The following is a 24,447-nucleotide window of genomic DNA, read 5'->3' as shown; positions in this document are numbered from 1 at the left end:
TCTGCCCTTCCCCTGCTTGTGCTCTGTCTCTCTCTGTAACTCAAAAATAAATGAGTATTTTTTAAAAATTTTCAAAAAATGGATGACAATCAGTGTGCCTGGGTGGCTCAGTCAGTTGAGTGTCCAAATCTTGATTTCAGCTCAGGTCGTGATCCCAGGGTCCTTGGATCAAGCCTCATGTCAGGCTCTATGCTGTGCGTGGAGCCCGCTTAAGATTCTCTCTCTTTCTCTCTCTCCCTGCCGCTCTCCCTCTCCCATAAGTCATTAAAATAAAACAAAAAGAACATTAATTAACATTTCCTTGTATTCTGATCACTGACGTATCCAAAAATAGCACTGTACGTGTGAGATAGGATAAGGAAACAGTAACAATAAAAGTAGTTTCCAAGTTGGGGTAATAAACACTTATCATTTGTTACAGAAACAGAGGCAAATTATCTTAGTCATTAGCACAAAGGTAGTGAGATTTGGCTTATGTCAACTCAATAAGATGCCAGGAGGAAACTGATTAGGAAGATGATGCAGAACAAAGCTATTTTTCTACCATTTTGCTCTTACACTGCTATAGGAAAAAGGACCGTATTGGTGACAGTCTTCTTAGAGATGGGATGGAATAGCACGTATCTTAAAGATTTCTGGATATGCATCTAGTTCCTTTCTCAGTAACACTAGTTAACACTTGTTGGGTCTTACTGTGTGTCAGGTGGTACACTAAATGCCATAATCACTCTAGTGTAATATTTAACCCCAAGTAAAAGGGGATAGAACCATTATTCTTTCTTTCCTACAGCAGAAGAAACTGAGATTTAAAAAGATTAAGTAACTTATCCAAAGTCAGAGAGGCAGTGAAGTGCCAGGGCCAGAACTTTCTGGCTTCTTATGACGTTTCCTCAGGAACTGCGCTGTGAGATCATGATCTGAGACAGTCACTTACCCGACTGAACCACCCAGGCGCCCCATGAAACAGTAGGTATCGTTAAAAGAAAAAGGTCAATCAAAATTCACTGTACTAAACAGTTGAAGAAAAACAGATTTATACATTATCACATCCCAGTTTTTATTTAAAGTTTATAATTATAAATTTAAAGCTTTACGTACATGCTTAATAGAATTCTTATACATGACCAAAAACTAGTACTGTCATTAAAGCTCAAGATATTCCAAGGATTTTTTTTTTTTTTTTTTTTTCTTATGAAATCACACAGCCTCCTTTGAGCTCCTTGAAGGGATTTTTGTCCTCTGGGATACCCTTTACTAGTGGATCTTCGCCAGATCTTTCTTCAACATAATCCCTTACTTCTTCACAACATTTGGAGACCTTAAAGGAAAAGAGAAAGAAATGACACATTTGGTTCAATACAATTGCTGCAGAATCCAAGAATGTATTTATTATAATTTTTGTGTTCTTTTAAATGTGGTTCTGCTTTCCGCCAATGCGTATGTACTTTCTAGGAGAGAAGAAGGAATAGCTGTTCACCAGAGTGAACACTGATTGAATATTTTTCCTCTTTCCAAAAATGTGACCTGTAAAGGTGGAAGGGAATGAATAATTGTTAAATTCCAGGCTTATCACTGCTCCTGGATTCTCAGAAGTATACATATGTAATGTTATTTTAAACTCATTTACAATGATTGATGATGACAGTGCATTAGAAGGTGACCTCCAAAAGGTCAGGGACCTTTGGCTGATTTGTTCACATGTATCGAGAACACAGACTGCATTTAGTTGGTGCTCCATAAATAAGTATTTGTTGAACTGAGTTTTTTTTTTTTTTTGTGAGATTGACCTTCCCTCATATGCACTATTATAATAATGAGTTCATGAAAAATCAGGCTTTAGTACTTTAATGGGCTCAGCCAGAGCCTGAATGATCCATGTAACATTTAACCCACTTTTTAGAGTCAATGTTCTATAACATATATAAATACAAATGTGTGTGTGTGTGTGTGTGTGTGTGTGTGTATGCATGCATATGCATGCATATATACACAGGATCAAGTTATCATTCCTTTTAACTTTCAGCTTGTTTCCTTTTCACTTAATACATCATTCATGAAATTAACATGAAACTACTTCATTTCCGGCAGCCCATTAGGTGGCCATTCCATAAGCTATCTAGGTATTGTATTTTTTTAATAAAATATTTATGCTATTTTTATATGAAAATTTCCAGCAACATTAGATATAAGACTTAAGATTACTTTTTAACTCTGTAAACTCATTATGTACATATTAGAAAACATCATTCCTAACTGAGGCAAGACCTTGGTCAGATGGCTCCTTCAATTGGAGTTTATATACAATTTTAAAATATGCAGTAATTCAGATTCACATTTGTTCTTTCTCAAAACTAAGATTTAGATTCACTTTATATATATATATATATTTTTAATTTTATTTTTTTTATTTTTTAAAATTTATATCCAAGTTAGTTAGCATATAGTGCAACAATGATTTCAGGAATAGATTCCTTAGTGTCCCTTACCCATTTAGCCCATCCCCCCTCCCACAACCCTTCCAGTAACCCTCAGTTTGTTCTCCATATTTGAGTCTCTTCTGTTTTGTCCCCCTCCCTGTTTTTATATTATTTTTGTTTCCCTTCCCTTACATTCATCTGTTTTGTCTCTTAAAGTCCTCACATGAGTGAAGTCATATGATTTTTGTCTTTCTCTGACTAATTTCACTTAGCATAATGCCCTCCAGTTTCATCCACATAGTTGCAAATGGCAAGGTTTCATTCTTTTTGATTGCCGAGTAATACTCCATTTTATATATATACCACATCTTCTTTATCCATTCATCCATCGATGGACCTTTGGGCTCTTTCCATACTTTGGCTATTGTTGATAGTGCTGCTATAAACATGGGGGTGCATGTAGATTCACTTTTTTTTTATACTTCTCCGAACACCAGCTTTTTGGGCCCCAATCAGATGTCAGGAATAGACGTTTAACTGCTGTCCTAATTCTGGAGTCAGTGAGGGGTTGGTTTTGACAATGTCTAGGATCTGGGGCTACAAGGAGCAATAAATTACCCAAAACCCATGTGAGTGTGTTGTTCAAAATGTATTTCAGTGAAGCTTATTATAAGTATAGATAGTTTAATATAGGATTATATGGCATTGTGGAAAGCATGAACTCGATTCGGGCCACTCCAGGTCTGAATTTTGGCTCTACCCACTTACCCACAATAGACCCTTAGTTAGGAGAGTTCACCCAAGGTTTAGTTACTTTATCTACGAAATAGGAACAGCAACACTAGTTCCATTAAGTTCCCAGCATACAACAGATTCTCAATCAAATGGCAGCTATTTTTAGCTATTACCACAAAGATTATCTTCAATCTTTGCCCAATAAATTGACATATAGTCATTGCAAATCTGTCCTCTAAAAGTGGGATGCAAGCAGTTGTCTTATTCTGACAATAGTGCCTTGATAGCAAAAGAGGTTGAGGCATATTACAAACTAGTCTGGGTAGTTTAATTTAAATAATAATTAAAAAAGTAGTAATAATAGCAGAAAAAACTTGCTATGTCCTAGGTATTGTTTTCAGAGCTTTATATATATTATCCCATTTATTCCTCCCAATTGTCCTCTGAATTACATTTTGTTACTATTCCCATTTTACAGAAAATATCTCAGGTGAGTGTTCCACAGAGAGAAAGCTGTGGAGCCAGAATCTGAGCCAGGGATATGGTTCCAGTATCTATCCACTGGACCATACTATAAGGATGCTATACCATCCTGTATCAGAAATGTCGGTTCAGGACCTAAAATTTCTGTGTGTGTGTGTGTGTGTGTGTGTGTGCATGTAGGTTGTATGTAGGTGTGTGTGGTTTGGGCAGTGTGGTATTAAATTAGTTTGACTTCCAAGAGCGAGGAGACATTGAGTAGTAGGGAAAAGGAACCCCCAAACCTGACAGATGGTAAGATGTATGTGATGTTTACCCAAAATAAAAAAAAATAAAAATTCCCAGGTGAGCTTGCCATAAGTGAATAATAAACATGAACACAACCAAATTGCCTTCAAAACAATAATCCTGAGGATATAAGTAATCAAACAGCTTTTGGATGTTTCAAGTAAGAAAAAAGAACTTTCCTTTATGCCAAAAGTTTATGTTTCCTAAATTATAAAGATTTTAACTTTTTTGTTGTGAGTTCCAAGCTCTTCTTGATATTTATAAATTTAATTTTTTTTTACAACAAAATATGTCTTGCCTGTATGGAAAGGGCAACAGGGGAGTTTGAGACAATTATAAAGGGGAAAAAATCCCCAAAATTCCCATATGTATTGGGAGTAAGAGTTTTGAGCAAAATACAAAGATAATGCAAACTACTCCCCATTTTTTTGCTCTGGCTTGATAAAACAAATGTTTGAAAAAATATAAAATATACTCTTATTATTCATGGAGGAGTTTTTGTTCTACTTACTTTCCTAAAATGAAGAGATCTAAAATACATATCTACATCTTCCAAGCTTCAGTCACTGTTTGCTTGGAGGAAACTTTTATTCCTTTGCCATTTCTGGTCCTTTTAACAGCAGAGAACTCTTGGTATCCGTTTCCAAGATCTGTCATATGTTTTTAGGAGGAACGAGTGAGTTCTTGTGCTTGAACTCATTTTTGTTTGCAAAGAAGGAATAGAATGTACTCCTTCATTACTAGCCATGACAGTGCTGGGGGGGATGAGGTTTTGGCTAAAAGTATTTAAACATCAAACTATTGCATTAAATAAAGAGAAGCTTATCAATTTAGAAAAGTAAAAATAAAATGCCTATATGTATTGCTTCACTTTACTGCTTAACTGAAATATGGCCTCTGTCTCATCTTCTTTCTTTCTGCCTCTCTTTCTTTCTTTCTTTCTTTCTTTCTTTCTTTCTTTCTTTCTTTCATTTTTAAAACAACTCTATAAAAATGTAAAAAACATTTTTAGCTTAGTGGTCATACTAAAACAGGCTAAAGGCTGGATTTGGCCCATGAAAAATAGTTTGCCGAATCTTTGATTTATAGTCTAATCAAGAGATAATTATGATTACTAACTTTCTTAATCTCTGATGAATTTTTACCCGAACAGTTTATTTTTAACTACATTGAGCTTCTCCAGTAAATGGTGTGGGGGAGGACAAATAATTTCCCCTCTACTCTTTTAGGTTCTTGGCTGAGACACCCCTGTAATAAAAAAAGGCAGATTAACAGGAGAAAAACGCACAGAAATTTAATAACGTGTACCTCCTGTATATATGGGAGAGACCCAGGAGAATGAATAACCTCTCCAAAATGACCTAAGATATCCCATTAAATACTACCTCCAGCTGAAGACAAAAGATGTTGGGGGATATGGGGAGCAGGCCAGTTATGGGAGGTTTCCAGGAAAACCAGTCATCAAAAACCCACTTAAATCAAGTGGACTTAAGTCCTTGCCTTCTCTACTGATATGAGTTTCTAGAGATTTAGAGTCTTCTCTAAATCCTAAGTCTCTAAATGCCTTCTCAGAAGAAGACACCCTTACAAATGGAGAGTTCTCTTATAACTGTAAACGTCTCTTACAAAAGGGCAGCTTTTACTTGGTTTCCAGAGCTTCTCTACTATCTGCTGTTTCTTAAAAATAATCAGCCTAAAATAATGCTTATGCCAAAGGAACATATTTTGGGGTGGCAAATTCTGCTCCCCTGCAATGGTTTCTGACCCAGTATTCCTACTATATCTACTGTTTAAAATAAAATTCAAAAGAGAACAGCAGTTTACCAGCATTCTTTCCAGTGTTACTTCTTTCTTGAGCTGGTCGACTTCCATCTTCAATTTGTCCTTTTCCGTCAGGTCCTCAATATTGATCACTGGCATCTTTTGCCTGCTGAAAAAATAGATAGTTCGTGCACCTGAATTGCTGGCCTTTGTTTAAAGCCAATGTTAGCCAACACTTCCCTCCACTCTTAACTTACTAAGTGAATTCTTTCTTTGTTTTAGTTTTCTGTGATAATGGATTTCTTATGAACGCTCTCTGAACAATTCTAGCACTACACGCTAGCCTTGCAATTTTAAAGCTCCTTTATAATCTTCACTAATATGATTAAACCAAGCATTGGACTCTAAACACCTGCTAGTAGGTTTGTGGGGAGAGGTCAGTTTAATCATATGTAATCTTCAACACCAAAAGCCTCTCTTTTTCCCTGTTTTTTTTTTTTTTTTTGACACAATTTAAAAGTTTGGGTTTCCAACCTTCTTCTCCAACACCAAAGCCCTCCATCATATGATTTATGCCATTTAAATTAGTTTGAGGTCATTTTGAGGACTGCCCATTAATCCCCTAAATCGCTAGAGTACTTAATCTGGTATTAACAGAGAACCATACAAAAACTGTTATTATGAGTTCTTTATAAATAATAGATTGAACTATGAACCAATAGAGTAGAAATACAGCAAACAATCTTATTAATCAAAAATAAACTAGCATGTTACTCTAAACAATACTTGGAAGTGTGTAATAACTGTCAATGCATTGGATAACAATGATGAGCAAATGGAGCAGGTTAAAGGTAGCATAGTGGGTCTGATCTACTGATGCTCATCATAGAAGAAGGATCTTTTGCACTCTCAGAAATCTCTTCTCCTTGATTTTATCAGTGGGCAAAGGGGAAGATAAGCAACTGTCCAGTTGCTGGAACTGTCCAGTTCCGTATGCAACTCTCTGGAAAATATTTCATTGTAGCCAAGTGGCATCACTTATAATCTCTCCTTTTTTGGTCCTCTCTTTTTCTCCTTTGTCTTCCTGGTCCAATTTTTATAATGACATATTTTTATTAAAGTAGACACATTCAGGTCACATGCTATTTCAGCAAACATTGTACACCTACATAAAAATATTCTGCTAATAATTTATCAGAAATTAACTTATTTCCCTATGCTTACACAGTGTTATCATTTCTAAAACCTTTGAGGAAACATTATTTCCTTTCTCAGTCTTATAATAGACTGTTGTTCTCTGGGAAATTGACATTTTATTTATTTATTTTTTAAGTTTCAGTTTTTATTTATTTGAGAGAGAAACAGCATGAGTGGGGTTGGGTCAGAGAGAGGGAGAGAGAATCCTAAGCAGGCTCTGCACTGCCAGCACAGAGCCAAATGTGGGGCTCAAACTCATGAAACCATGAGATCATGACCTGAGTCAAAACCAAGAGTCTAATGCTTAACTGAGGGAGCCACACAGGCACCCCAGAAATAGACATTTTAGTATGTTTTTAGGAATAAATGCCAGCACAAATATAGAAAAAAACACTCTATCAGTACCCAAAGTTAATGTTCCCTATACTGTTTTTTTGCTATTTTGTTCCTATTTTAAGAAACAATGACAACAAAAAGTTTGTTCCTTCCTATGTAATTATTACCTCGTATTCAAGAGCCCATGCTCAAGTTTATTCTCCCCTTCCTTCTCACTACCTTTAGACTATCTATAACCATTCACAAGTGTATCTATCTCTGCTGATCATTTTCAGCTGTTGACATTGGCCTTTGCACAACTTTTCTCCATTTTGGAAAACTAATTCCATTTGGTAATGGCTCTGACACTTCAATGTGTGTAAAAATCACTTTAGGACCTGTTAAAATATGAATCCAATCTAAGAGGTTTTGATTTGGAACAGGGTTTAGAATTTAATTTTCTCTGTTCTAGAGAATCCCTACCATATTTTTGCCAATGAAATAGTCACTCATTGGCTCTTGATAGGTGTGTGGCCCTGATCATGTTACTTAACTTCTCTGTGCCCCAGTTTACTAGGAAATAGAAGCAATATTATTACTTACATTGTAGATTTCTTGAGAGGAATAAAGATTACATAGAGTATGTAGTACAGAGCTAGTGCTCAGTACATGTTAGCTGGGTACCTCCAGGTTTTCAGACTGTGTTATCCTACATGTCATTTGCTGATAGGTAGCTTTATAAGTGCTTTTAAAGGATATCATGCGGACATAATTTCACTCATTTAATATCATGCATAGCAGACACTGTTGGTACCCTGCCTAGATCTCCCTTTCCAGGGTGGGGTATTCATCTCCCTAACACCTGCAGGTGTTGACTGCCAAGGGTAAGCCTTCTGCATAAGTTTGTTCTTGGATGATGGAAAGCACTTCAGCTGGTGATGTCTGGGAGATTATGCTTTCAGCTGGCCCATGTAGCACATGGCTGGCTGAAGTGGGGTTCTAATAGCTCAGACCACTTGCCTCTGGGCAGAACAACCTTATGATTGAGAACCTTCCAGAGCTCCCCATGGGATCAGGATCAGCTAGACATCTGAAACTACAACTTTGCTTAACTTCTGCTTCATCATGCTTTCCACCCTCCTTCAGAGGTTTCTCCTGAGAGCCCACCCTTGATAAGTCACTTGAACAAGGAAAGCCTTAGGCTCTGCTTCTAAAAAATCTAAGGCACAATGGGTTGTAAGGACCTTTATAAGAGCATTCATATCTTTCATAACTTTTATGTCCTTTCTCCTGAATTGTTCAATACATAAAAGAGGATCTTGAAGTTGAAAAAGTCACTTGCAACCTATGTCATGAAAATTCACCTAGACACAGAGAAAAGTGCAAAGTTCTAACATTATTAACAAATGATCTCCCAACTCTAAAACGCTGTGATTCACGATATTTAATAATATTTTAAGTAAAACACATTTCCTTTGATGGAGGTGAATCTTAGAAGATGTGAGAACGCTTGCCAAATTTGATGCCACAGGACTTGCATGAGAAAACTCAAAGAGCGAATATCAAAACTCTAACCTCCCTCAAGGACACCCCAACACACAGAGAAGGGCAGTGTATATTGTCTGCATGGAGACCAAAGGCTCAGAGTTGCACTGAGAGTTTAGAATGAATTTAGATGTGGCATCATCTAATCATGCCTTATCCCATTTTACAGATGAAGCAAATGCAGTCCAGAGATTGAAGTGCCCCAAATCATACAATGGGTGGCAAACGAGCTGGGGTTATAACACAAGTGTTTGTTTTCTGGTCTGGGGTATTTTTGACTCCAGCATACTTATCTTTGTTTTTGTTTTCAGCACACTGTTACCCTTCTTCAAATTAGTGTAAAAGAATAGATTTGTTTTTTCATACTCTAGAATTACACAGAAAGAAAGCACAAAATTGAAAACAAAGGGCATTAAGCCCACTCTGCCATATCACCACCACCACCCCCCACCCCCCGCCCATACCTGGGTCACTTATATTCAAAGCTTCCAAGTTGACTCACCTGTCTATGGAAAGTCCTAAGAGGGGCTAGATCTTATAACTGCCCCTGCCCCTATTACCAAGCTCACCTAATTACTCACCCCATCTTTACCAGAATATAAAAGGGAAGGACAGAAGACACAAACCAACAAGCTAAGGTAGCAATTTATGGCTAACTCAGGGGAGAAACATACCCTGGTAGAAGATATTTGCCTTTTTACTTCTTCTTCCATCCTTCACTACCATCAGAAGAAATAAGGTCCAAACCGGCAAAGGGAAGCGAAGAGGGAGGAAGTATCTCAGAGTTGTGCCCCATCAATACAGCAGTGTTCTCAGTGGGGGCAATACTGCCCCCTCCAGGGACTTTTGAAAATATGTTAGGTTGTTAATGGTTTTCATTGGTTTTGTGGATGTGGGGGAGGGATGTAGGGAGGATAAATCTGTGTAGAGTAACTTAAGTGTCTCATGCTTAATATCTTCAGTGTTTCCATTAGGATTCTTGCTGATTTATTCTAGAATTAAAGTGGGCTAGTATAAAGTTCAAAAGCTACCTGTTTTCTGTTTGTTTTTACACATTATAGATAAGCATATTTTGAAGTAAGGGAACCTGATAAAATATTTTACTTATGGGGAGCCTGGGTGGGTAAGTCAGTTAAGCATCCCACTCTTGGGTTTCGGCTCAGGTCACAATCTCACAATTCGTGAGTTTGAGCCCCACATCTGGCTCTGCACTGACAGTGCGGAGCCTGCTTGGGATTCTCTCTCTCTCTCTCTTTCTCTCTCTGCCCCATTCCTGCTCTCTCTCTCTCCCTCTCCTCTCTCTCTCTCTCTCTCTCTCTCTCTCTCTCTCACACACACACACTCTCTCTCTCTCTCAAAAATAAACTTAAAAAGTAAAAAAATAAAATAAAATATTTAACTTATAAGGGCTATATTAGGGGGAATTATTGAAATTACTTATAGAAGTCCCCCATTTGATAGAGGACCAATCGCACATTCTTTGAAATAGAAATATTGCTAGCACACTTTAAATATTTTGACTTATAAACATTGAATTTGACACCTTTTCAGAAACAAATCCACTGTATTATGTACAACAAATTTGTAATCATATGGCTATAAATTTTCTTATCTTGTACTATTATTTTTTGTCCTGACATTATACTTGGGACTATAAAAATAGCTAACATTTTATTCATTCATTCAGCAAATATTTACTGAGTGCTATTATGTGCCAGATGCTTGAGGGTAGAGCAGAGAAAAATACAGAAGACACTGCCCATGAGGAATGTACATTCTAATGAGGGAGAAAGACAATAAACAAGATAAAATGTACCATATATTAGATTGTGATAAGTGCTAGGGGAGGTATAATAAGTAATTTGTTTATTTCACAGACATTTATAAGCTCCTACTTTCTAAGTCTTGCTCTTAGCACTGGGATGCAATGGTGCATACAACAGGTAAGTTCCCTGCTGTTGCAGAGCTTAGATATAATGAAAAGACAAGTAAAACAAAAGGAACCAACAAAGTGATGTCAGATAATAAAGGCTATAGTTTATGATAGAGAGTGACCGCTATGTGAAGCAACATCATATAGACTGGTTAGAGGTAGTGTCAGTGGGACCAAGACTGTCAGGAAGGAGCCAGTAAAGATAAGGAGATGAGCATTTCATGCAAGGAGAAAGGCTAAGCAGAAGGAAGATCTCATGCAAAGGACCTGAGGTAGAAACAAATTTGTTGTACTAGGAGAATAGAGAACACAGTGTAACTTGAGGGAGATTCGATGGAGAGTGAGGGGGTGAGGTCAGTAAGGGAGGTAGCAGTCAGATCACATACAGTCACTCAGAGGAATGGTGAGGAATAAAATGAGAAGCTAATGAAGGGCTTTAGATTTTATCTTGAAGTGAGGTATTGTGACATGCTCTGATATGTTAAAAATACTCTGCTGTGTGGGGCTGAGTGGGGAACAAAAGTGGAAACTGGGAATTTATGTAAGAACTTAACACAATGGTCCCTTAAGAACAAATAGATTTGAACTATATTGGTGGCGATGGATATAAAGAAATATGGGCAGATTAAAAATGTGACTTACAGATAGAACCGACAGGACTATTGGTGGGTTGGGTGATGAAGAGACGGGCATGTCAAGAGTAATTCCAGTTTTGGGCTTGAAAGTCTACATAGAAGTGTCATTGACAGAAAGAAGGAAGATCAAGGTTTATGACTAAGACTTCAGTTTAAGACACATAATATTTGAGACGTCTATTAGACATCCAAATACAGATATTAAGTAGAGGTAAGTGTTTGGAATTCAGAGGTGAGATCAAGACTATACACAAATATACGTATATGTGTGTGTGTGTGTGTGTGTGTGTGTATATATATGTATATATACATATATACATATATATATGTATGAATATACATTTGAAAAACAGTACAGTTAGAGAAGAGTTCTCAAGGTTGAGCTTTGAGTCACCCAACCTTTAATGGGCAGGCAGAGGAGAAGGACAGATTGAGAAGGAATACCAAGTAAATAGGGGAAAACCAGAGAATGTGGTCATAAAAACTAAAAGAAAAGCATTTCAAGGATGAGGAAAGATTTGAAATTGTTAAACATTGTTGAGACAAAAGGTAGATGGAAAAAATGTGGTCCTTGGTGACCTTAGGGGCAGCTGTTTTGGTTGTCATATGAATTGAGAGGTCCAGTAAGATGTGGAAACATAATGAGGTGCCCTTGACAGGAGTACTTCCTGTTCTTCTTCTTCCCGAAATGGAAGTTTAATTGGAGTGCAATGTGGAAAGAAAGGAAGATAAGGAATTGGAGCAGATAGTGAAGAAAACATTTCTGGTAAGTTTTGCTGGAAAAGGGAGCAGTGAAATAAGGCTCTAACTGAAAAGGGATAGAGAGTTAAATATGAACTTTAAGTTTGGGATGAAAATAGTCTGGGATGAAGCACTGTTGTTACAGAAAAGTGACAGGAGTCAAGTCCTTGAGAAGGCAAGAGGGGAAAAGACCCAGAGCAGTTGCTAAGGGGCTGGTGTCTGATTGGACCAGGGCATAACTTCTATGGTAAGAGACAGGAAGACAGAGAATGCCAGAGATCCCATTGACCTGTAGGAACAACTCACACTTCTCTGGCTCCTTCAGTAGACCTGGTCCATGCCATTCTACTCAACTCCCTCTTAATACAGACCTTTCAGTTTGATTCAGTGTTTTCCTTGGCTAATAGTCAAGAAAGAAAAAAAAAATTGTAAGAGTCTTAGGAGATGTATTTCCCTTTCAAGCTGCAACTACCGCCTCCCCCCACCCCCAAATGGCAGGTTGTCCTTCCTGTGTGATTTAAGATACAAAAGCTTTTCCACACAAAACCAGAACAAATGAACATTTGAAGGGTTTATGGCATTTTAGTAAGTAATGTGTAACTAACATGAGATTTGGGTTAGAGCATAAAAATGACAATATTTTTTGTAAGAAAGAGTGTCTTTATACTAGAAAGGTCAAGGTCCATTACTTTCTGCTAAATATAACCCTTAAAATAAGGACTTTAGTGATTAACTCTCTCAATCCTCTAATCTGATTACTAACTTTGGCAGATGTTTCTCTTGGAGCATTACAGCAATGTATTTAAATTGTATCTATTTGTATTTAAAGTAATCTATTTGTTTTCAGTGATAAACTTTATGTTTGAGTAAAAAGGAAATCTGAGATAAAATTGCCCAGGTACTGAACTAAGGTCATGAGGAAGTGTTATATATGATAAGCCTGACATGGGTCCCCACTACTATGTAAGAAAAAGAAAAGTGCACACAGTGAGTAAGAACATGGGATCGGGATTCAGACTGCCTGAACTAGCTGTATAGCTTTGGCCAACACACATATTCACCTGAAGTTTCAGTGCTCATTTGCAGAGTGAGGAGAATAAAGTATTTCCCTCAGTGGTTACTGTGGCAGATTTAATGAGCTAATGTATGCAAAATACAATGTATACTCTCAATAAACATCACATTCATCATTATAGTTATTGCTATTGAGGTTCCCACATGATATTCAGGAGTTAGAGACAATTTTCTCTGTCTTCCCCACTTCCTGACATGCCACTCTCTGATGGATTGGTAGCCCAGGCTAGAGTTTTGGACAGATGGTAAGACTGTACTGTGCCTGAAACATCTTGGATGAAATAGTCCCAAATTTGTCCCAACCTTCTAGATGCCCTACATAGTTAAATATGTAGCACCCTGAGCAAGAGAAAAGATGGTCTGCCTCCTAGATAGGCATGATAGCTGAGGGAACATACATCTGGGTAGAAGAGAAAGGGGATTTCTGAGATTCTACCTTCCTACAGAAGGCAACGCTTTGCTAGAGCCACAGCATCTTTAAAAACCAACCAAAAAAGCTAGCTGTTGAAAGAATGAGTCTCTGTGTCCCATAGGCATAGAAGATACAATGTTAGATATGTTTATATGGATTGCCTATTATTTTGAATTGAGCTCTTGCTAAAATGTTATTTCCTCCTCTATGATCCCATAAAACCTAGTACATAATTCAATATTGTACCAAAAACACTATATTGCAATTTGGTTATGTGATATTCATCTGTCTACCCTATTATGCTATGAGATCCCTAATGTGTTCGTCTTTGTATCCCAAACACCTAGCACAAGGTTTGGCACATGTTAAATGTTAATTCTGCTTATTTTAAAAATAGGTGAATGAAAAAAATGACCATGGTACAAGACATATTAAATACTCCATTATCTCGTTCTCCCTAAGGAGAACAAGAATAATAAAATTAGGCATAGGGAAGGTCTCATCCGCTTATGTGGCTCCATCTTATTATAGAAGACTCACAGATGCACACTATGTCCGACAGAGGGCGCAATAGAGTAAACATTTCGTATGTGGTCCAACTCGCGAGAAAAACGCCTTCTTGGTGAAGGAGTTGCCTAAACTTTAACAAAATCCTCGTGATCCCTAATCTCTCAGAAAAGATTAACTGCCTTTCTTATCAAATGTGTAAACTTCTTGTTAGAGCCAGCTGGATTCATTTCAGATTTTATTTTGTGAGGGCTTAAGCTAAAAGGCAGCAAGAATTTTGTTTACTAAGGAGTTATCAGTGTAATTCCTTAAGTGATTATGTTATATAATACATATCCCCCAAATCACTGGACTCAATTAATTCTCCTCATTCCTTCATGAGCTAACCATGCCACCTCTCTCTAAGGTGTCTGACAGAGGGGAGGACCATCTGCCTCAATCCTTTCCTAAAATTCATGATGACAGTCCAAGCATGTGTGGCTCTCAAAAGACAGAACATCATACTTCAGGACTGGGAATTCTAGGAGCTAATGTGTTCCAAATCAACTTCATATCCATTTTTTACGGGGTCGGGGGTGGTGGTGGTGAGAAAGAACAGAAGCAAGGATCTGACACATGCACAGGTGCTCCTGAAGTCACTGTAGCTTCTGTGTGCTTCAATTCTGGTTTTTAGTGTTTTCCTCCAATGCCTTGTACAGTAGAAAGAGCCCATGTATGGGCTTAGAAAGAATACAGGGCTGCGTATCAGAACTTGGATTCTAGTCTCTGCCAGCAACTAAGGTAAATAAACATGACCAGCCATTTTATCTCTCCAGGTCTCAATTTATAATTCTGTGAAGTGAAAATAGTGGAATAGATGATATTTATAGTTCCTTTAGCATTCAAATGATAAGAATTCCATGCCTTATTTTACAGAACTCCAAACTATTTTGAACCTCTACTTTTTGGCCACAGCTACTAAAGCTATTACTTGGTATAACAATGACAAATCAATTTGGGTGACTGTTCTTCCCAGTTCCCTCCAGCCTTGCACTTCCTGTTGACTTTGGATAAAGGAATTCTTTTCCTTTGCTATGTGGTAACTTTGGCCTAGATACTAGTTTAAGGATATAGAAGTAATATGACGTCCCTATGGAGGCTGACTGTAGTAGTCATTTGGCCCTTCCACATGGTCCTAAGTATAAATTCATTAATTTAAAGTAGTCCCAGGAAATTTAGATTCCCCTTATATCTTTTTCATGGTATCTTTTTCATAGATATAAAAATACTGAAGTGTTTTGCAATTAAGAGGAGTAATTTCCTTCCTGATAACCTGGCTTGAAAATCTCAAACTTCTACCTGTCTTCACTTGTTCAATTCTCCTTCCCTGTCTCTGCTCAGTGGTCACAGGGGTGTTAAAGGTGCATCCTATGGGGCGCCTGGGTGGCTCATTCAGTTAAACATCTGACTCTTAATTGTGGCTCAGGTCATGATCTCAAGGTTGTGAGATTGAGCCCTGCCCTGAGTAGGGCCTTGCTGATAGCATGGAGCCTGCTTGGGATTCTTTCTCTCCCTCTCACTCTGCCCCTTCTCTGCTTGTTGCTTGCTCTCTCTCTCTCTCTCTCTCTCTCTCAAAATAAATAAATAAACTTAAAAAAAAAAATAAGAGATGCACCCTACAGCACACAGAATAAAGGAAGGAAATTAACATTTCTAGAATATCTCTGAACTCGAATTTTGACCTGTGTCCACAGACTCTACACCACAGAGGGGTGAAAAACCTGGTTTTGGCCCTTTCCCCTTCCCCTCCATGTGTTTGTAACATAGCATGTCTGAGTACTTAGCAGGACTAAGTACACTGCTCTGGCTGAAAGAATCCTGAGGCTCATTTCCCCAGAAGAAACCATCATGGATAGATGCCTGATTGTGTGACACCTTCCCAGTCAGAGGGGTAGCCTCTGAGCTCAGCCAAGAGGAGAGCTGGTGGGAACAATGTCACAGGTTTCAGTCTTACAAGGCCAGTTTTCTGATTGTATTGCTGTTTGTCTGATCATGTTGCTGTTTCCTGATTATGGTTGATACTCGATCTTAAAGTTTTGTGCCAAGGTTTTCAATGGGAGTCTGGGCCTGTGTGTGAGAAGCTGAAGCACATCTCTTTGCATGCCTACGCACTTGCCTTTTAATCCTTATAACACACATGTAAACAAGAATAGTCATTTCACCCATTTTACAGATAAGCAAACTGAGGCTCAGAGAGTTTATGTGACTTGTCTGAAGGAGCAAGGAATAAAATTCATTTTCCCATTGCAGCATGCAATTTCCCAAAACAATCTGCCCTAATCCAAAAGATTCCTCATTTTATATGAAGCAAAAGATGATCAAAAAGTACCAGCACCTGAGAACAAAGAACAGACATGACAACAGCCATTGCTGAATGACAAGTTTGAATCAGTCTAATTTAGTTTAGTCCACGTGTAAGATATATGTAATCATACTCAGAAGAATGAAAATAGATAAATTTGAAGTTGAATTTTCCCCTGAATGTGATACTGGCTGTTTGGTAAAAGTTCCCTCTCCTATTAACATTTGAGAGGTACAGAGAGGGTCTAATCTGCTTCTCCTAGGAATGTGTCTTTCCCAAACCAGCTGGCTATTTCAGTAGTTGGTGTGCTAAAGCCAGTTCACGCTGGCTCTGGTGGGTTGACTGTACCTATCTATTTCCAACTCTGGTAGCCTGAAACTGGCCATGATGGGAGCATTTATACCATGGAAATCAGTAAACTATACACACCAAAAACACCACCTCCCTCTTCCCCACCCCCGGTATTCCCCTTCCTGAGAGCTGGTTGTTAAACATTTATCTTTATATCTTGGACTGTCAGTCTTAATCACAGATATTTGGTAATCTGACAGCATCAGTAACACTGAATATTTCCAGAAGAGGCTAGTTTTCTTAAGAATATGATCCTATGCTGTGACATCAGGATAAATGAAAACTGGCACGAGGGATATAGTGTGCAAAATGTCCCAGACTGTTAAGTGTGAGCATAGTGTTTCTCAGAAACTTGGAAGAGAACTCCCGTAAACTCCGTCCAGACCCTCAGGAGAAGACAGGAATAATTATTCTCTTGAAAATATTAAATACAACAAGAGGAAAAAGGGGAGGAAGGGAAGACACATTCATCAAGAGAACCCATTAAAATATTCTCCAAAAATATCTTTAACGTTTTATGTGAAAACCGAACGTGAATAATTTGTTTTGTGTAAATAAAAGGTTAGACTGGGGCTGACATGTTAAAGGAGCAGTGAACTTTAATAAAGATGCACTGACAATTAGGAAATGTACAGGAAGGGGCGAATCTGTGATCCCCTAAGCCCACTTCTCTTTGGACTTTGATGTTCCAGCTCAAAAAACATAGCTACAATACTTACACGTGCCTCGGGGGAGAGGGGGTATAAAATGGTATAATCAATTTGGAAAAGTGGCAGTTTTTAACATTCATAAATATTTTACCCGAGAGTAATAAAAGCTGTGTGTGCACACAAAGTAGCTTTATTCCTAACAGTCCCAAACTAGAAACAACACAAATGTCCACTAACAGGACATCTGTAATATATTCAAACATTGGAAGAATGGACTCAGCATTTAAAAGGAATGAACTATCAATGACATGGTGTGTCTTCAATGGAGTACTACATGGCAATGAGAAAGAACGAAATATGGCCTTTTGTAGCAACGTGGATGGAACTGGAGAGTGTTATGCTAAGTGAAATAAGTCAGGCAGAGTAAGACAGATACCATATGTTTTCACTCATATGTGGATCCTGAGAAACTTAACAGAAACCCATGGGGGAGGGGAAGGAAAAAAAAAAAAAAAGAGGTTAGAGTGGGAGAGAGCCAAAGCATAAGAGACTCTTAAAAACTGAGAACAAACTGAGGGTTGATGGGGGGTGGGAGGGAGGGGAGGGTGGGTGATGGGTATTGAGGAGGGCACCTTTTGGGATGAGGACCAGGTGTTATATGGAAACCAATTTGACAATAAACTTCATATATTGAAAAAATAAAAATTAAAAAAATAAAAAAAAAACATGGTGTGTCTTAAAAACAGTAGTGGAATCCGGATGGCCAACAGGCACATGAAAAGATGTTCAACGTCGCTCCTCATCAGGGAAATACAAATCAAAACCACACTCAGATATCACCTCACGTCAGTCAGAGTGGCCAAAATGAACAAACCAGGAGACTAGAGATGCTGGAGAGGATGTGGAGAAACGGGAACTCTCTTGCACTGTTGGTGGGAATGCAAATTGGTGCAGCCACTCTGGAAAGCAGTGTGGAGGTTCCTCAGAAAATTAAAAATAGACCTACCCTATGACCCAGCAATAGCACTGCTAGGAATTTACCCAAGGGATACAGGAGTGCTGATGCATAGGGGCACTTGTACCCCAATGTTTATAGCAGCACTCTCAACAATAGCCAAATTATGGAAAGAGCCTAAATGTCCATCAACGGATGAATGGATAAAGAAATTGTGGTTTATATACACAATGGAATACTACGTGGCAATGAGAAAGAATGAAATATGGCCTTTTGTAGCAACGTGGATGGAACTGGAGAGTGTGATGCTAAGTGAAATAAGCCATACAGAGAAAGACAGATACCATATGGTTTCACTCTTATGTGGATCCTGAGAAACTTAACAGAAACCCATGGGGGAGGTGAAGGGAAAAAAAAAAGAGGTTAGAGTGGGAGAGAGCCAAAGCATAGGAGACTTTAAAAACTGAGAACAAACTGAGGGTTGATGGGGGGTGGGAGGGAGGGGAGGGTGGGTGATGGGTATTGAGGAGGGCACCTTTTGGGATGAGCACTGGGTGTTGTATGGAAACCAATTTGACAATAAATTTCATATATTGAAAAAAAAACCAGTAGTGGAGCCAAAGAAGTACAAAACTTTATAAAGTACATACTTTAGGATTCCATTTGCATGTGATTCAAGAACAGGCAAAACGGACGTCTGGGGATCAGAAGTGGTTGCCCCTGCCTGGGATGGGAAGGACTGACTGGGAAAGGGTATGAGAGAATGCTCTGGAGTGCTGTAAATGTTCGAATTCTTGATTTGGAATAGTGCTGTACACTTGAGATATTATGAGCCTTTTATTAAATGGAGATTAGATCTTGATTGAAATGTGTACATACATATAAATGTAAATAAATATACATACTCAAATTTCTAATCTAATGAAGGAATCTATTGCAATGAGCCAGGCTCCCCTCAGCCCAAAGAATTTCACACTGTCTTTCTGCCCTTGCAGTACTTGGATTTCGAGCTTTCAGAACATGGACTCAGGCTTCAGGGTGATGCTGCAAGTTGGAACCTTGTGCAATCACCCCCAGGTCATTTCCCTCTAGCTTGCCGACTTCCCATCACTGACACAACGCCACATCTGGCCACCCCCGCCAGGCCGCGAGAGAAAGTTTGGGAGAGGCAGGTTCAACCTGGTGGGGAATTCCTCTCCCCCGCACACTTTCCAGCGCCCTGCTGTGGCGGGTCACACAGCCCAGTAGGGCATGAATCAGCCTCCCTTCCAGGCTCCGCATAGGCACGCTCCGCCCCGTCCGGGGTCGGAGGAGGCTTACCCTACTACATAAAGCAAGCACCCAGCACGTCGGCACCCAGGCGGCCTAGAGGCTGGACTCCGTGCACCCTTTTCCAACGGGACTTTCAAGGAACGCCTCGCCCCGAGGGCCAATTGAACCGGACACCATGGAGCCTACTGGACCTCTCGGGCTGTTACTTCTGCCATTGCTCCTGATGGGAACCGTGCTGGGAGATGGTGTTCAGGAGTCACCAGGTATGGGCTGGTCTGGGACCCCCCTCTTTGCGCCGGGCTTCCGCTGAGGTAGGCAGTGAGGGCGCTGTGGCAGTGGGGCCCCCAGAACCCACCCTCTCCACCCGGATTTCCCCGGGCCCCTGCCGCACGGGAGTCTAGAGCCGTGGGAAGAGGCACTCCCGCCGAAGTTTGTACTTTCTCTCCTGCAAACTCCCCCGCTGCTCGGAACAGAACTCCCCCGGGAAGCCTCTACCTTCCCGGGAGACAGGAGACGTGGCTGACCTCCTTCCCTCTCTCAGGCTCTCCTTTTGACCCTCCTGTAGGAAACAATGCGGAGATCTGCCTCCTGCCCCCGGACGAAGGGCCCTGCCGGGCCCGGATCCCCAGTTACTACTACGACAGGTACACACAGAGCTGCCGCAAGTTCATGTACGGAGGCTGCGAGGGCAACGACAACAATTTCGAAACTTGGGAGGCCTGCGACGAAGCTTGCTGGAGGATAGAGAGTAAGTTTTCGCACGCAAGCTCAGAACTCTTGCGCGCTCCTTGCAGGGAAGGGCTGGTGGTAATTTAATTTTATGCCTCCTTGAAGACACTGTTTCCTCATGTCGATCATCCATCAATCTGAAATACTTTCACTGGATTTTATTATTAAAGTATGATTTAGCTAACTATAAATTTTCCTTTTGTCCCTGGATGCCCAAACATGTTTTGGCTTAGTACAGGGATATAGTGGAGATTCATGATAATGTTTTCTATTTTACTTTAATTATATTTATTGTATCTGTTAAGGCCAGTAACAGAACATGGGACTTTGCGATTCAGGGAAGTAAGCCAAAAATACCCATCCGTGTGAATAAGTTTAATTAACTTCATGTGTAGAAAAATCAGAACACCCTGTGAGAACACAGAATTTCCACTACATTTGGCTGACTCGGGTCTGGAGCCACTGTTACAAAAAAAAAAAAAAAAAGCTAAAATAACTGGATTAATGAAAAGTCTCTTGGGGATTTACTATCCCAGTACTAAATGTGATGCTGTTTTCTCCCCAGTTGTTTCTGAAAATATAGTAAAGTTTTGATGTAATACTAAGATAATTTTTGACTAACACTGTTTTATGCCCTCCTTTTCCTAGAAGTTCCCAAAATTTGCAGGTTGGAAGTCAGTGAGGGGCAGTGTGGAGAGCCCAGAGAAGAGTATTTCTTCAATCTCAGTTCCATGACATGTGAAAAATTCCTATCTGGCGGGTGTCACAGCAATGAGAACAGGTTCCCAGATGAGGCTACCTGTATGGGCTTCTGTGCACCAAAAAAAAGTAAATACTACTTTTATGGTGTTTCTATTTCGTTTCTTTATTAAGACTTTAGGAGTAAAAAATCAACAATTTGATGTGGAATTCACATGGCTTGTGTTCTGGTGATTTCACATATAGTATGATATCGATCTTCACACAATTGCCCTGTGAGGAAGTAGAATTATTCCCATTTTTACATATGAGAGGACAGGCTACCAGAAGTTCATGACTTGCCAAGTTCTCAGGGCTGGAAAGTCACAAAGCCATGCATGATTTTAGTTTTTGCTTCCTCTTCTGGATTGTTTCTTTAGAACTATTTCTTACTACTTAATTTACACATAAAAATTACAGTATTCTGAATGTCATGACCTCAGGTTTGGAATCACTTATTATAGGAGACAGTGGAATATATACAGACTTAAGATGGTGAAACTCGAAAATTTCTATCTAAAGTTTTTGGCTAGATTTCTGTATCCTTTAGTAACTGCAAATTGCAGGACAAAGAGATCTCTATCCTTCTTTGTTCCCCTTCTTTGTTCTTACCTACATCCTCACCCCCTCACTCCCTAAAAATGATGTGTTACTAGGGCAGCATTTTTGTAGAGAGAGACAATATAGGCATTTTCCCTCAGCATAGCAGACATACACAAATATATACAAACTTAACAAACAAGGAAAACTTGCTTTGGCAGAGATTTGAGGGAGCTCTATAGCTATTTGCTGTGTTCAAAATGTAAAATCTTGAGTTAATGGACAGATGGTGGTTGCTGGTATTTCCTTAAATTTTTTGTGTAAATGTAAATGTTCCAGTGGCTACTTGGGAAATAGATACATGCATTCTTGATTACTAGTGGAAGGAGAGCTGATAAAAATATTTAAAATAAACCTACCAACACAAGAAACTTTACTAAAGCATGACATATATCAGCCCTTGAAACATAGCCCATTTCTACAGACCATATCTGTTCTTTGGGTTCAATTTTTTTACACGTTCAATTGATACAACGACATAGCTTTGGAAGAAATTCTCTCCAGTTTATGAAAATTTTAGATTTAGCAAAGTATAGCATGTAAGCTTTCTTGAAAATTGAGACACACTTTTTAAATGGTTTAGTATGATATTTTGGATTCAGAATGAAGCTTCTATGGGATTAGATTTTCTTCAGTTACTTCAGTAATCACAGCTTATTAATTCTGGTATTACTGCATTTCTAATTTTATCTTCTCTTTTTATAAAGGTCCATCATTTTGCTATAGTCCAAAAGATGAAGGACTCTGCTCGGCTAACGTGACTCGCTATTATTTTAATCCGAGACACAAAGCTTGTGAGGCCTTTACCTATACTGGCTGTGGAGGGAATGAGAATAACTTTATTAACATGAAGGACTGCAAACATGTTTGTGTAAAAGGTAGTGATTTTTTTCTTCATTCCATTTTTAAACTAATTTTATAAATAATTTATAAGCAAATTTATATTTTTATGTATCCATTTTCCTAATAGCATATTGACATTTCAAGACTACTTCTACATAAATAGCATTTTAGTACTGGTCAGTTTTGTCAAATGCTAATGCTGTCTAGCTACAATAGACAGTAGTTGTATCCTTGCATTTTAAAGGTAGAAAGTTACTAACTTGAATGGGTAGTGAGTAAAACTGACTTTATAATCATTAAAAACAGTTGAGGTGAGCTGGTAAGCATGTCGGCACTGTTAATTTAAAGTGAGCGTATGGGCTGGAGATATATGATATTTATTTTTACTTTGTTGACTTTAGCTTTGAAGAAGGAAAAGAATAAGAAGATGCCAAAACTTTTCTTTGCTAACAGACGGCTGAAGATTTGGGAGAGGCAATTTTAACTTTTTTTTTTCTATATTTCATTTTGTGAATGCTACTGCCTTTACAGTTATATCTGAATAATAATATGATAACATGGGTAAATGAATCATTAATGATTTACTCGCCAGTTTTTATTGCTACAGGTTACTTTTTTGTATATTTTTATACATAACCAGCTGCTATTCAAATGTGAATCAATTATTTTTAATTTACCGTTCACCTATATGAAGTTGAATTCTTACTGTGCGTAAGATATAAAAGCAAATATGACTCACCCAGTTCTTGGGGTTGTTCTTCCTGAAATCAGAAGGTGATAGCAATTGAAAAGCATAAGACAGTATAATCATGTTGTCTTAATACATATTATCATAAAAAGGACCAGCAAATACATTTCATTTTGCATTTAAAAGTTGAATTATATTTTAAGTCCAAGGAAACAAACTTGCGGATTTATCAACACTTGAGAAAAATATTACAAGTGCTGTTAGGTAGACATGATTAACCTCTATTTCTATTGTGTCATTTAAAAGATAATAAAATAACTTTTTTGACCGAATAAAAAGTTTGCAAATTTATTAAAATCAGAAATGTTTTCTTCTGGGTATAAAATTCTCTCTTTAACTGTGTTTCCATCCATCATCCCCGTTCACATGTATATATATGTTTATACATATAGAATAGATGGCTTTTAATATTCTATCGTTACCTTACTTCCTAAGATATAATAAACTGGAGACCACTAAAATTGTTAAAAATTTTTAACTGTTCAAGGTGTTTATTTATATTAAACCAGAGAGCATGCATGAATTTAATAATTTAAGTTCCACTAATGAAATATTCTTGATAAATATGATCATTCCAGTTAAACAGTTTTTTCTTTTTTCTGTAATGACTTTTTTTTAATTCCTACATTTTCATGGCAAGATTAATATGTTTAAAAGTATTCCCCTAATCTAGAAAAATTATAAATGCATTTGCCCTTTGCTTGAACAATTCCTCTTTTAAAATTCTAGCCCAGGGGCACCTGGGTGACCCAGGGGTCACAGTTGATCATCCCACTCTTGATTTCAGCTCAGGTCATGATCCCAGGGTCATGGGATCAAACCCCTTATCAGGCTCTGTGCTGAGCATGGGGCCTGCTTAAGATTCTCTCTCTCTCTCTCTCTCTCTCTCTCTCTCTCTCTCTCTTCTTTCTTTCTCTCTCTCCCTCTGCCTCTCTCTCTCTCTCACTCAAATAAAATCAAAACAAACAAATCTATCCCAAAGGTATTGTGAGAAAAGTACAAAATGGTATAAGCCTGAGGACATTCATTGATGTATTATTCGGAACAACTGAAAACTGGAAACAAACCAGATAATCATCAATAGGGGATTGGTTGAAGAAATTATGGATGAAAAATGAGCAAAATATCTACATATGGGTATCATGTTATCCTCAGAATACATTTAAAAAACAGTGTCTAG

At 38.4% G+C, this 24,447-nt stretch overlaps 2 protein-coding genes across 3 annotated transcripts; one reads left to right on the top strand and one right to left on the bottom strand.

Annotated features, from left to right (window-relative positions):
• Positions 1–1,189: 1,189 nt before the first annotated feature.
• Positions 1,190–20,157, bottom strand: GNGT1 (G protein subunit gamma transducin 1). 2 transcript variants are annotated; one of them, XM_042917934.1, is made up of 3 exons: positions 20,134–20,157; positions 5,745–5,850; positions 1,190–1,318 (listed from the first exon to the last, which is right to left on the bottom strand). In XM_042917934.1, exons 2-3 carry the CDS (start codon positions 5,838–5,840, stop codon positions 1,190–1,192), a joined length of 225 nt encoding a protein of 74 aa, XP_042773868.1. In that variant the 5' UTR covers positions 5,841–5,850; positions 20,134–20,157. The 2 variants fall into 2 exon arrangements, with proteins under 2 accessions (XP_042773868.1, XP_042773862.1); XM_042917928.1 differs by lacking the exon at positions 20,134–20,157 and adding an exon at positions 9,413–9,450.
• On the top strand, positions 19,466–23,142 carry TFPI2 (tissue factor pathway inhibitor 2). The gene is made up of 5 exons (XM_042917917.1): positions 19,466–19,872; positions 20,175–20,357; positions 20,987–21,166; positions 22,384–22,554; positions 22,921–23,142. The coding sequence occupies exons 1-5, from the start codon at positions 19,785–19,787 to the stop codon at positions 23,001–23,003; spliced, it is 705 nt and encodes a 234-aa protein (XP_042773851.1). The 5' UTR covers positions 19,466–19,784; the 3' UTR covers positions 23,004–23,142.
• The last annotated feature ends 1,305 nt before the right edge of the window (positions 23,143–24,447 follow it).

This window comes from Panthera leo, chromosome A2 (assembly GCF_018350215.1).
Source record: "Panthera leo isolate Ple1 chromosome A2, P.leo_Ple1_pat1.1, whole genome shotgun sequence".
Taxonomy (NCBI): domain Eukaryota; kingdom Metazoa; phylum Chordata; class Mammalia; order Carnivora; family Felidae; genus Panthera; species Panthera leo.
Note: the sequence above shows the minus strand (reverse complement) of the source record. Positions and strands in the feature narration are given on the sequence as shown.

Coding starts and splice junctions, on each gene's coding strand:
- GNGT1 (XM_042917934.1), bottom strand. CDS start 5,840: ATGCCAGTGATCAATATTGAGGACCTGACGGAAAAGGACAAATTGAAG. Junction 1,319..5,744: donor TAACACTGGAAAGAATGCTG/GTAAACTGCTGT, acceptor TTTTCCTTTAAG/GTCTCCAAATGTTGTGAAGA.
- TFPI2 (XM_042917917.1), top strand. CDS start 19,785: ATGGAGCCTACTGGACCTCTCGGGCTGTTACTTCTGCCATTGCTCCTG. Junction 19,873..20,174: donor TGGTGTTCAGGAGTCACCAG/GTATGGGCTGGT, acceptor ACCCTCCTGTAG/GAAACAATGCGGAGATCTGC. Junction 20,358..20,986: donor AGCTTGCTGGAGGATAGAGA/GTAAGTTTTCGC, acceptor TCCTTTTCCTAG/AAGTTCCCAAAATTTGCAGG.